Source organism: Leishmania mexicana, chromosome 17 (genome assembly GCF_000234665.1).
Source record: "Leishmania mexicana MHOM/GT/2001/U1103 complete genome, chromosome 17".
NCBI lineage: Eukaryota > Euglenozoa > Kinetoplastea > Trypanosomatida > Trypanosomatidae > Leishmania > Leishmania mexicana.
In genome coordinates this window covers 156,027-168,998 of record NC_018321.1, presented here as the reverse complement: position 1 = coordinate 168,998, position 12,972 = coordinate 156,027, and the positions used below count along the sequence as shown (strand labels likewise).

General features: G+C 61.9%; 4 protein-coding genes across 4 annotated transcripts; all 4 read left to right on the top strand.

The window, feature by feature from the left end:
* Positions 1–2,247: 2,247 nt before the first annotated feature.
* Positions 2,248–3,072, top strand: LMXM_17_0380 (conserved hypothetical protein; the record flags this gene model as incomplete). The annotated part of the gene is made up of 1 exon (XM_003873851.1): positions 2,248–3,072. The coding sequence occupies one exon, from the start codon at positions 2,248–2,250 to the stop codon at positions 3,070–3,072; it is 825 nt and encodes a 274-aa protein (XP_003873900.1).
* Positions 3,073–4,191: 1,119 nt separating this feature from the next.
* Positions 4,192–6,564, top strand: LMXM_17_0370 (hypothetical protein, unknown function; the record flags this gene model as incomplete). Its single annotated transcript, XM_003873850.1, has 1 exon — positions 4,192–6,564. The coding sequence occupies one exon, from the start codon at positions 4,192–4,194 to the stop codon at positions 6,562–6,564; it is 2,373 nt and encodes a 790-aa protein (XP_003873899.1).
* A 1,579-nt stretch (positions 6,565–8,143) lies between these two features.
* Positions 8,144–8,692, top strand: LMXM_17_0360 (cytidine deaminase-like protein; the record flags this gene model as incomplete). Its single annotated transcript, XM_003873849.1, has 1 exon — positions 8,144–8,692. The coding sequence occupies one exon, from the start codon at positions 8,144–8,146 to the stop codon at positions 8,690–8,692; it is 549 nt and encodes a 182-aa protein (XP_003873898.1).
* Positions 8,693–9,202: 510 nt separating this feature from the next.
* LMXM_17_0350 (conserved hypothetical protein) lies at positions 9,203–11,185 on the top strand (the record flags this gene model as incomplete). Its single annotated transcript, XM_003873848.1, has 1 exon — positions 9,203–11,185. One exon carries the CDS (start codon positions 9,203–9,205, stop codon positions 11,183–11,185), a length of 1,983 nt encoding a protein of 660 aa, XP_003873897.1.
* Positions 11,186–12,972: the final 1,787 nt, after the last annotated feature.

Genomic DNA, 12,972 nt, shown 5'->3' with positions numbered 1-12,972 from the left:
CTCCACTGAGCCGCTGATGTTGCCCGTGGTGGCGCGCGCGTGGGTCGTTCGCGTCTCCGTAGAGTTTTCGCTGTGATCTAAAATTAGTGATGATGCTCCAGTTGTGCACTCGCACGTTGGTGTGCTCCATCGTCTGCCACGCATGTGTGCCTGTGTGTCTGCTTGCGTGTGTGTGGTCGCTTGCGACCTCTCGAAAGTATGCTAGGCCTCTCACTTATATATCTGATGTCCTCCGCATCATTCGGTGCCGTTCTTCACGGCAGCCGGCACGGGAGACGCGCGCGCTGGTGCGTCCACCGACCCACCTACCGACGGGCCCACGTGCATACATCTGTGCATCCGTAGGCGATGGCGCACCGTCTTTTACTGTGACTTTTCCCCCGTTTCTGCATCTCTCTAACTTTTCTTTGCTGCTTCAGTGCTGTTCGTTTGTGCGTGCGCACGGATTATGCGGGGGCGACGGTGGTGGTGGTGGTGGTGGTGAGGGAGGGGGGAATGATCGGCGGTGACGGGAACTGGCTGTTCTCCCCGCTCCACATACACGCACACATGCGCACAGCTCTCTGCATGACCGAAACTCCCGAACGCGCCGGTGTATCGTCGTTTGCCGTCCTCATCGGCATTGCCACGTTCTCCTCTTCACCCATGCGCTTCACTTGTGCCCTCCCCCTCCTCTTGCATGGCATAGGTTACTGTTGTGGTGCCCTGCGCTCTCGTGTGCCCGGACACTTCTCGCTCTTTTCCTTCGCTTGTACGTTGCTGTTCGAGTTCGCTCCCTGCCGCGCACACGGACACGCCCTTTCATGCCTGTCTGTCTATTTTTCTCTGTCGTTGTGTGTGTGTGTGTGTATGTGTGTCTGTCTGTGTGTGTGTACGTGGGGCGTCCCGCTTCGTTTTTCTCCTTCCCCTCTCGCAGTGAGGCCGGTATGCCGTGACGAGTCGGAAGCAGAGAGGAACAACCGGAAGCGATCGGCAAGGGGAGGGTGACGCACACGGATGACGTCGACTGGCGACGCCATCCGTGTGCATTCGAGTGTCTGCACCTCCCCCTCTTCTTCCCCCTTATGGTGAGTGTTGGTGTGTCCGCAGGCACACATCTGCGGGCGCTCAGGTGTAAGCGCGTGTGCGCCTGCGGTGCCGCCTGCCAGTTTTTCATCTCTCAGCAAGGACACATTCCACCGACACCTGCACACGTGCACACGCTCACGTGGATGGGGTACACGTCCGCGCGCACGCCCCACCTTCCCGTTTCTCTTCCTTCTCGTTGCTTTTGCTCTTGCTCCTGCCCCACCCACCCGTTACACCCACCGCAGACACTACGCACGTTCTCTCTTCCCTTTTGTTTCGCGGGCGGCATCGCGTTCTTTCTTTTTCCACTTTCGGGTCTCCTGTGTTTTCTTTTTCCCCGTTGATGACTCTCGGGCTACGTTCCTTCGTGCTGTGATGCTGTCGCCCCCCTCCCCCCAACCCACGCCCACACGCACATGGTCGAGGGACGTGACGCTTGGCCCCCCCCCCCTCCCCCCTCCCCCCCCTTTTTGCCGGACACGAAAATCTTGTTGATGCGTGCCCCACGGAAAGCGCCGACTTGGCGACTAACAACAAAACAAAGCGCACCGAATATCAGGTCGTAATCGACGATGTGCGAACATATGAGGCGGCAACGGAATGCGTGTGACTCCTGCCTGGCGCGGAGATGCTCGTGAAGGATGGGGGAGGAGGCATCAACGACACGAGGGAGTGTGTGCGGCGTACGCGCAGGCTGTAGGGTTGCACGCATGCCCACAGGCTTCTTCACAGACCGGCTTCCTCGCGTCTCCCTCGAGTTTCTCGTTCACTGCACACGCACACACATGCGCGTGCTGGAGCTGCAGCTCCTCTTAATCCCCTCTTCGGCTCTACCAGCTCGGCGCGGAATCGCCATGATCTTGAGCGCCCTCGCACTCGTCTCTGCGCGTGTACTGGGGTGTGCTCACGTGGCATCTGCCCCCTCGCCATCCCCTCCCTATCCCTCTTGCTCTTGTTCCGTTCCGTGTTCTCCATACGCGCATGCCCACTTACCCCTCCCACCCGCCCCCACAAGGGCGCCACGCGACCGGTTAGTACTTCGACCACTGCTGCTACACACGCCCGACTGGAGGCGCGACACAAAGGGGCAGAAAAGTATATCGCTGTCGGCACCACCATTATTACCACCGTCCATACTCGCATACACAAACCTTTTCCAGAGAGCACCACCGCTACGTCATGACGGACGCAGCCCTGTATCATGAAGAGCTGCTCGACCTCGAGAAACAGGTCGAAGCACTTCCTCTCGACGTGCGCGCACCACGCCAGCAGGCTGCCGCCGGGGTCGGCAGCAGCAGTAGCAGCAACGGCGCCGGTAGAGGAGAGGGTGGTAACGTCAACTCTTCCTCTGCGCGTGCCGCGATGTTCGCGAAAGCGCAGGACATTCTACGGCGGCTGAGTCGACTCCTGCAGCAGCTCCGAGTTGAGATGCGCTTGCTGGACGGTGCGGAGCGCGGCGTGTACGAAGCACACGCAAGCGAGCATGCAAGGAAGATTGCGTCACTGCGTGAGTGGGTGCAGCAGAGCAAAGAACGTGCCGCCCAGAGCACCGCCGCATCCATGGCGGTCGCTACATGTGCGGTGCCGTCTCAAGGCCAACGCCGCACCGGCGTGCACTGGCCGCTGCGCGAGGGCGACAACGATGACGCCGAAGGAGAGGACGCCCCGCTGATGTCGAACCGTGCGGAGGCTCGCCAGGCGGCGACGCGCATCAACGAGGTGCAGCACAGCACCTTGCAGTCTCTTGGGCGCTCGGAGAAGCTGCTGAACGAGACTCAGACGCTCGGACACGAGGCAGCCACGACGCTGCGGGCGCAGACGGAGCAGATCAAGCAAACCGCTGCCGAGCTGGACGAGATGCGCTCCGAGCTCGGGCGTGCGAGCACGGAGTTGAAGTGTTTTATGCGCCGCATGGCTCGCGACAGGCTGGTCATCTGCTGTGCTATTGCCATTGTGGTGTGCATCATCATTACCGTGGTGCTGGCGGTGCTCAAGCACAAGTGACGGTGAAGGTGGCGGGGGAGGATGAAGAGGGGGGAGGAGGGGGAGGGGCGCACAGCGAGTTGGTTCGGCATGCACGCATGCCGATCTTCGCTTGACGTTTCCTGTTGCGTAGTTGTGCAGTGCCTCTGTGTGCGCTTCCGTTCCCCGTCATCGCTTCGCCTGCCAGGCTCTCTCCAGTGTCACTGTCTCTGCGTGCTTCTGACGCATTTGCTCGTCTCCGTGCACCGCCTCCCACCACCACGCCAGCGCTTTTTGTTCGTTTGTACGGAGGCGCGCGCCCGTCTCTCCTTCTCTCTGACTACTGCTGTCGTTGTGTAGGTACGCGTGATGGGCGCCCTCTTCGAGCACACGCGCATGTATCCAAAGGAAAGCCTTCCCGCCCCGCATGATGTGTGCGTGTGTGGGTGTGTGATGGCGTGGCTCTGCAGTGCGAACGGTAAGACGTGTATGCTGCCTTTATGCTTGAGTCCTTATTGCGGCATGTGGCGCGGCTTTCCACGATGAGGGGGTAGGCAGGCAGGCAGGTTGAACACCATCAAGCGGCGTCGCGCATCGTCGCTGAACGCGCAACACAGCCTCTCCTCTTTGGTTCAGAATCTGTGTGTGTGTGTGGGGAGGCGATCCCTTTCCCTCATCCTCCATCCGCACGTCATCACGCCACTTCACGTTCCCCTCCCCTCTCCTCTCCTCTTTCTCTCTCGCTCCTCCACCTCTGCATGAGCACGCACGCACACGGCCGTCAGCTACTCAGCCGATCCGCGCAAGCACCGGCGCCGCGCAAAACAAAGTAAGGCCACACAGCGCACCATCAAGAAGGCGACAGCAGCGGTGCCGCCCTTCGTTTTCCACCCCATATACCCGTGCGCGTCCGGGGAGGCAGCGAGGCGGTGTCGGTTGCGGGACGCTCCCGTTCGTTGTCACGGCGGCACCGGCACACGCCCGTTGACTGCTGCATCCACCAGAGAGCGCGGGCGGGGGTCTGCAGCGACGAGCACTTCACATCTTTGCTACCTTTTCTCACCTTTTCTTTTTCTGTGTGTCCTGGCTTAGACCCAGGCACCGCCGCAGCGCACGTGACACTTGCTCCGCACCAACCTGGTGCACGCACCCACACTTGAAATGGGCCAAGCCGCCTCCTACGCGGAGTCTTCTGTGCAGCGAGCCTTACTGCGCTTGAAGGAGGAGGAGCAGGCAGACGAGGACGAGCTGCTGTGCGCCTGCGGCTATAGACGAGCGTCGCTGGCGTCCTGCACTGAGGAATCGGTCTCAGTAGCCGCACGGTCATCGCGGGATGCAGAGCAGTCCATGCCATTGTCATTGTCAGCAACTCGCTCAGCGGATGTGCAGCTTCCGCCGCCGCCCGAGGCCCTCGGGCCGCTGGTCTCGCTGACACCTGAGTACTACACGCTTGACGAGCTGCGTCACGCGCTGCAATACCTGCCAGATCCGCTATTGGTGAGCCTCTACCGCGTCTCGCTGCTGTACATGCTGGACAACGACCGCGATGGCCGCATCAACTCTACCGACATTAGCTTTTTCATGGACTGGGGCATCAAAACGGTGGGTCGCGATGTCCTGCCGGACCAGCTCGCAGAGGTACTGCAAACATATGCGGCGCTGCATTGCTGGCACTGCTGTCTTCACGTCGGCGAGCGCATTGAGGCTGTAAAGGCCGCATCCGCAGCGCAGCCACAGGCTGGCCATGGCGGCAACACTAGCGCTGGCGGGGCGGGGCGCACACGTCGACATCACATTTCGTCGCCTAGCGTCGTCGGGACTTTTTCACTGCATCAGCACCACGAGCAGCACCACAGCCAGAGTGTGACCTCCTTCATGCTGCTGCACTTCCGCGAAGCCTTCCTGAACGCACTGGCTGATGGGCCCGTGCCGCTTCCGGGCAAGATGGACATCATGGCCACAAAGTCTAGTGTGCGCACTGTGTCACCGACGCAGAGCTCCCCGTCGCTTAGGTCGTCCCCGTCGGCGGTCAGTCAGCCTGTCACGGACAACGTTCGCCACGCCGCGGCGGCGCACTTTGCGGAGTGGATGCTTCGGCTTGTGCAGCACCAGGAGCGGGACCGTCGGCACGAGCGGCAGCGCTTCGAGCGTCGCCTGCGCAGCATGGCGACCGCTGGCGACGTGAGGCTCGGTTGCACCACTCGTCTGCGCCATCCGTCGTACGTAGCTCAACAGTCGCTGCGGCTACGCTTGTCGGCTACGTTTCTCCCCACTGAGGCCGCTAGCGCAGACGCGTCGGCCGATGGCGACGATTTCGTCGTGCCCATGACATGGAATAGCACACCAGGACAGCATCGATCGATGCCGTGTACCACTCTGAGCGCAGATGTCGGTGCGGTGGCAGCGTCGTGGGATGCGGAGGACGGGGCTCCGGAGCTGGGGGTGGTGGAGGTCCTGGCGCCGCCATCGCAGTTGGCCAAATCGCTCCCCTTCAGCAAAAGTCCCCCGCTGACGTCGAAGTCAAACCCCCCCATTTCCCACAGGACGGCCGCCACGTTGTCGACTTGTGTGAATACGCCGCCACAGTCATCGTCACCCTCAAGCAACGTGACGCCGCTTAACGCTCCGGTCGCGCCAGATGGTGGTAACAGCCCCCCTAACGGCACCTCATCGCCGCTACTGTCTAGCGCGATGGGAACGCCCTTCACTCCAGCTGGTAGTTTTCCCGATGACCGCAGGAGGACCGCCGCTGGTGGCGCGCTCATCACAGAAACGTCAGCGGTGGCACCCACCACGCGATCGAAGTCCTTCGGTGGGTCTCCGTGTGTTTCCTGCTTGAACACGGCCGTCTCGCCCGAAGACGTGACTGCTGGTGGGGGCCGAAGCGTGAACGGGGCCGGCGCCCCCGAAGGGGATTTAAACGGTAGTGGCTTCAGTAACGTCAACGGATGGGGCAGGTCCTCGTCAATAGCCTCGGCAACTGGTGCCGGCGCTGCTGCTGCTGCGGCTACAGCGCTGAGTGGTGGCCCCGCGGCGTCTTTATTAGCGCATCAGGTGAGTGTGCTGCTGATGGATGCGGAGGTGTTCTACGCAGAGCTGGAGGCGAACGGGTGGTGCACAATCGGAGCGGCGGAGGAGGTGTACCTGGACTTTGCCGTTGAGGAGTCCTACTGCTTGCCCTTCTGGTCCTTCTGCCGGTTGCTCAACAAGGCGTCCGCGGACGAGGTGCAGGCTGCGCTGGAGCTGCCGACGGACCAGGCAGTGGCGGTACTTACGAGCGCAGTTGCCGTGGAGGAGTACAGGCGGGCGGCAGCGGTTCGGCAACTGCAGCGGCACACCACGATGCAGCGAGATGGGGGGCACGGTAGCGGCAACCGCTGTTGCAGCAGTTCCCGTGGTGACGATTGGGCGCGCAACCTTCAGGTGATTCCCATGTTTGTGGTGTCCGAGTACACGTTTGTGGCGTTCGTTGCAGCGTTCATACACGCCTATTGGGCGATGCTGGAGAGCATGAATGTCGACCCCGTGATGTAGGGTGACCTCAGCGATCCCTTCCTCTCTCCCTCCCTCTCTCCCTCCCTCCCCCACCAGAGTGTTTCGCCTCGGGTGGTCGTCATGCACGCTGGAAGAAGCGCAGCAAACTTCAAAGAAGGTTCGGACAGTCCACAGAGAGGGCTAGATGAGAAGGGCTGGTGCAAGGTATAGTGGACGCGCGAAGAGCAGCTTCTCATCGCCCGCACGCATCGACGACACGCTCACGGTTACGTCCCTCCCTCCCCCCACCCACGTCTTTCTCTGCTATTTGGTGTGCGGGAGGGTATGCTTGTGCTACACTGCCGTTGCTTCTGTGGGTGTTTCACTTGTTCATCTTGTTACGTTTTTCTTCACGGTGTCTGCGTGCCCCCTCTGCCGCCGCCCCCGCCCTGCGCCGGCCTCAATCCATCACCCGGCACTGCCCTTCGAACGACTCTCTGCGTTACAGCAGGCGCTGCGAGGAGGCCGAGGTGGGAGAGGGGCGGACCGCGCCACACCCGCGCACCCGTTCGACAGCGGCGCATGCTTTCTTGCTGTTTCCTTTGTTCTTCTCAGGATGACGCCTTTTTTTCTGCCAGGCAACGCGCAGTCCACACCTCCGCCCTCGAGACTCCCCGGCCCTGCCACAGGCCAGCCGTCGCGTGGCGCGACGCAGCCCTAGACACACGCCGGTACAGCAATGCGCCCGCTCCGCCACCGGCGCACGGCCTCGCCATCGAGCTCCACCCACACCCCACTCCGCAGGCCGCCTCACAGCCGCTCCCGCCATGCCGGCCACCGCCCCTCGTGCACCCTCCCCCCCCGCCTCGCGGTGGCGCAGGCTCCCTCCACCAGTGGGCAGCGAGGGCCGCGTGACAGATGCCTTCGAGCCACGCTGGCGCTCTGCTTGTCACGGCGGCGGCACAAGCGTGCTCGCGGTCGCAGGTCGCTCCGACGCCACGCCATCCACCACCTGACCGCCGACACCAGTCGCCGTGCATCGCTCTGACCCCCGCACGTCGTCGGTGCTCGACCCTCGTCGCGGCCACGAGCGGCTCGGCATTTGGCTGGGGGTAGGGCAGGGGCGGGACTGCCTGGCTTTCTCCCGCACGGAGAGGAGAGTGGGGGTGTGCTGGGGCCCTGTGAGGCCATGCACTGGGCCGGTGTGGCCCCCTTCACCCCCACCTCGCTCACCTCACCGTCTCCGTCATAATGGGGCATACACACACACACACTGCAAGAGAAAAGCGAGAAGACGAGCCAAGGGTGCGTGCACCGCGCATGCCTTACTCCGCTTGCGTGTGTATGTGTGTGCGTGTGTGTGGGCACGGTCTCGCTGCGTGTGCGTGCTGGCGCGTACGGCAGCGCGCGACGCTCGCTGATGCTGTTCTCCGCTCAAGAAAAAAGCTAGTATGAGACTTCAGCTGTCCTCCCTCCCCCTTTCCCCCTCTCTGAACTTGTCATACCGCCGTTCTTGTGCGATATCCGAGCGAGCGATGACTGTCGGCGGACGGGCACTGCACACGCACCCGTCGCTGAGGACCGCAACCGCAGCAGAGGAACCCTTGCAAACCCGTACGAGGAGGGAAGAAAGACGCCAATGCCCGCCATCAAGTGGTCTTCACCGGTGGTGCGGAATGACCTCATGTCCCTGACGAGGCTGCCGGTGGAGATGCAGCGGGCGGCGGCGGCGGCCGTCGCGGCGCAAAAGAATGCCTACTCCCCATACTCGAACTTTTCCGTTGGCGCCGCCCTTCTGCACGACGACGGCAGCGTCACGGCCGGGTGCAATTACGAGAACTGCACGCTGCAGTCATGCTGTGCCGAGCGCTGTGCCATTGTGCGAGCCAACGTGGAGGGCCGCCGGCGCGCCAACGCTGTGGCTGTGTACGGCCGTAGCTGCGCCGTCGCCACCCCGACAAACCCCCCTCCGGCGGACACTCTTTGCCCCCCGTGCGGGCTGTGCCGACAACTACTGGTCGAGGTGGCCGACCTCTCCGAGAACTTTGAGGAGTTCATGCTGATTCTCGTCGCGCTCGATGCACAGCGAGCAAAGGTGGTGCGACTGGCAGATCTCATGCCGGCGAAGTTTGGTCCGGCAGACATAGGCATGGACGTAGCGCGGCTGGGCTGCCACCCCTCTGCATAGCTGCGGTGGCGTATTCTCGAGTGCGAAGGAGGTGGCGCCGTCTCTTAGCCACCACAGAGGCTCTGGCGTTGGCTCAGCCCCGCTGCTCGCCTTATTTTTTAGCTAGCGCATGTGCCCCAGCGCGTGCTCCTGCAGTTGTCCCCCTCCCCTCCCCTCCCACACACATACACGTGTGAGCGCCGGAGAAGGGGCGACGCTCGCACGAAGGCAAAGCGGAAGCAACTGCTGCCACACAGCACAGTGGGCAGCCCGCATATATAGAGAGAGGGAGAGAGACGAAGGAAAAGCACGTTGAGGGCAGGTGCCGCTACGTATTTGTGCAGACGCCCCCCCCCCACAAACACACACACGCTCCCTCTCGCCGGTGCCCCCCTCGAGCTGGCTCTTCGTACGCGCCTCGTGCCCTCTTGTACACAGCGACTTGAGGGAGTGATCGGTCGAGCTTTTAGTTCAATGTCAACCTCGTGCGCATGCCCCGACTTCTTCCGAAGAGGTTGTTGTCTACCTGAGATGCCTTTCCATCTTTCTCGCCTGTTCGTCCGTCTTGTCTCAGTGTTTTGCGTTCGGTTTCCGTTGTATCCGTCACGGCTCGCTTTGCACGCACGCGCGCGTCGACGGAGCTGTGCAGCGCACGCTCGCTACCCACCAGTGTGTGTAACAGCAAAGAGCAGCGGGGAAGCGTTCCGCAGGCATTCGAAACGGCACCGAGCTACTGCGGCCACCGCACCTTCACGCGTGAAGCGAGCCATGAGTGAGCCGAGGCAGCCAGAGGCGGCCCCTGCAATGCCGGTGGCGATGCCCGCCGCGGAACCTACCGCTCGCCCGCCGATCACGACAGAGAAGGGCGTCTGTCCAGTGAAGGCGGAGTACTTGCGTCCAGCCCCGGCGCGTGTCAGCCTCGATGCGGAGGGCCGTACGCGCGGCATGAACAAGGGCGCCGCGCGTGAGCACTCAGGGTTTGTGCAGGGCACACAGCGTCCCTCGTGGGAGGGAGAGAAAAATTTCTTTCTTGGGCCGACGCTGCAGCAGATCAAGAAGGCTGTTCGTGAAGCGAAGCAGCGGCAGCCCAAGCAGCAGCCCAAGCAGCAGCAGCAGCAGCAGCGGGAGCGAGAGCAGCAACAGAGCCCCGTCAGCAAGGACGGGGCTGCCTCCGCTGATGCTATCACGACGGAGACATCCGAGAAGACAGCATCAGCGACAGCCGCCGAGGCGAGTGACCTCCTCCCGGTAATTGGGCAGAAGCGTGAGCGCAGTTCCTCGGCCGAGGAGGGACCCATAACAGAAACACCAACACCTGACGCGACCACGAAATCGAGCAGCGATGAGCCGACGGCTCGCCCCACACGGACGGAGGAGAGCCTTCGCGAGGTGATTGCGCGCCAGTCAAGCTCGCGCGGTCTATTCGCCGAGAAGCTGGTACTGGCGCCACTGACCACGGTCGGCAATCTGCCCTTCCGTCGCGTCTGCAAGTCATTCGGTGCGGACGTCACGCTGAGCGAGATGGCTGTGGTCTTCAACCTGAATCGGTTGCAGAAGAGCGAGTGGTCGCTGCTGCGCCGGCACGAGAGCGAGGACATCTTCGGCATCCAGCTGGCCGTCTCTCGCCCGGAGGAGGCGGCGACCTTTGCGCACGCGCTGGAGGCGTCCGGCTTCTCATACGACTTCCTCGACATCAACTGCGGCTGCCCGGTGGAGAAGATTGTGAAGTCCGGCTGCGGTTGCGGGCTTTGGAAGCGCACAGGGCGGCTGCGGGATGTCGTGGAGAGCCTGGCGATTCACCAGAGCCGCCCTGTGGCGATTAAGTGCCGCATTGGCCTCGACGAGGACACGCCGACGCTGCATCAGCAAATCCATCGGTACTCGACGTGGGGCGCCGCAGCGGTGACGGTGCACGGCCGCTCTCGCAAGCAGCGCTACACCAAGCTCGCCAACTGGGACTACGTGGACCAGTGCGCGCAGCTCACCTCGCTGCCGGTGATTGGCAACGGCGACATCATGTCCCTGGAGGACGTCCTCGAGCACCGGGAGCGGCAGCCGCACATTACCTCACACATGATCGGCCGCGGCGCCCTCATCAAGCCGTGGCTATTTGAAGAGATCAAGAGCGGCCAGGTGAAGGACATCAGCAGCTCGGAGCGGCTGGGCATGCTGAAGGAGTTCTGCGCATGCGGAATGGCCCACTGGGGGGCGGACGAGCGCGGTGTCATGACAACGCGGCGCTTCCTGTGTGAATGGCTGTCGTTTCTTCATCGCTATGTTCCAGTTGGGCTGCTGGAGCGGCTGCCCCAGCGCATCAACGAGCGTCCGCCGTTCTACGAAGGCCGCGATGAGCTGGAGACGCTCATGTCCAGCGATAGCGTGAAGGACTGGATCCGCATAAGTGAGCTGCTGCTTGGGCCTGTCGAGAAGCAGTTCCGCTTCACCCCGAAGCACAAGAGCAACAGCTACACAAATGCGGCGGAGTTGGACGGCAGCATGGATGTAGAAGGCTAAAGTTAATCGCGCGCGTCACCCTCCCCGCCATTGGTGTGCTGTTTGCCTGTTCGCAAAGCTGTGGCATTGCGTGGCGCCTATGGCCGTGGCGGGGGGGGTCCTAACAAAACCGGTCGGCAGAAACGAACACTACATGCTATAAGGGGGTGGCGGCCCCCCGCCGCCTGCCCGTCCCGTGTTGCTTTGCGGGGGCGCCGCCTTTTCTTTGCGGCGCCTCCCTTTGGGCTGCTCCCCCTCTCCCTGCTCCCGGAACCGCCGTCGCTCTTCCCTCCCCCTGTCCTTTCCTCGCTTGGCCCCTCAAGGCCGGGGTTCGCGTCTCGGCGCCCGTTCAGGCTGGCGCGGGGGCTTGCTCCGCCGCCTAGGGGTGGGCTGGCGGGGTGCGGAGGGGTTGGGCGGAAACCCACGGGGTCCGGGGGGCCGGCGCCCGCCCCCCCACACCCGCGGCCGCCAAAGGGGCGCGCCCCGGGGCGCCCTTCACGCGCGCCGCAGGCGCGGCCCGTTTGCCGCGGGTTTTGTGTTTGTCCGAAGCGCTCGGCTTTTGGCAGAATGGGCGACTGTAACTGAAACGTGCGCAGGTTTCGCCGGCATCTCCTTTCAACCTTCAGTGCAGAATAGTCGTAATCTGTCAAGAGGTCGTGCTCGCTTGTCCCCTCTCGATCAACTCACTGCCTGAACGATCTCTTCCCATGACGCGCCAAGTCAATAGCAAAGTCTTTGACCTCTGTCGCTGCACTTTCCCCCTCAGGGGCGCAAGAAGTTTGGCTCTGGCTACCTTTCTCAGCTCTGGTAGCCCACTGCACTCACTTCTGCACACCTTTTCTCTCTGTACCTGTCTCCTTTGGTTTCTACTTTGTAGTTTCCTCCCTGTCGAAGTACTCAGCTGCCCTTTTGCACATCGACACACCTCCCGCAGCAGCGCCTTTTTTCCTCTAGCCAAGTTTACCCAGCACAATGGAGTCAGAGGAAAACAGCATTCCCGAAGGCCTAAACCTGGCCCACGAGGTGGTATCTGCCAGGCACACGGAGCTCTGCAGATGTGCGCGAATACCGCGCGAGGAAAGAGCCTGCAATGCAGAGCAACAGAGTAGTGCAAACGACAGCGTTACAGCTGACACAGAGATAAAAAGGCTGGAGGGCGAGCTGATCGCAACCAAGAAAATGCTGTGGGCAGCCGAGGATATGATTATTGATGAGCGCATACTTGCGGCGAAACTAGAGCAGTCGCACCCGCCGCCTGAACCCAGTCTCCTGCTTTCCCTTTCGCTTTTTGTCAACCTTCGCGCTGTCGCTGGAGCCTGTTGTCTACTCCTGCGGCGCATTTCACAACGACCAGATTGAACCGCTCCTCTGCACTTTCGCGCCTTGCTTCCTGTTGCTGCTGAACTATGTTTCTTTGGGAAGCCATGCTGTTGACTGACTTGCATGTTGTCTTGCAGTTCCCCGCGGCTAGGACTGGTGCAAACGGCAAGCAGTGGCGCTGTCTTCAAAAAAAGTGAGAATAGTAGATCATTGTTCTTGGCCTTGCTTAGACTGCCTTGAACTCTTCATCCCAAATTTCCATCTTTTGCCTGCTTCTACCACTTCTATTCCCCTAAATCTGCAACGTCTCAGGTGTCCTCACGTGCGCAGGAAAGAAAGAAAATCCATCGTGGCAGTTTGGTTCTCCATGCGCGTCTGTACCGCAAGCTGCGTAATGATAGCGGTTTGTCTGCCCTTTTTCCACTGGCTTGTCACTTGCGCTGAGGCACAACTCTGTGAACAGAGAAGCCAAGCGTGTCGCTCTCTGC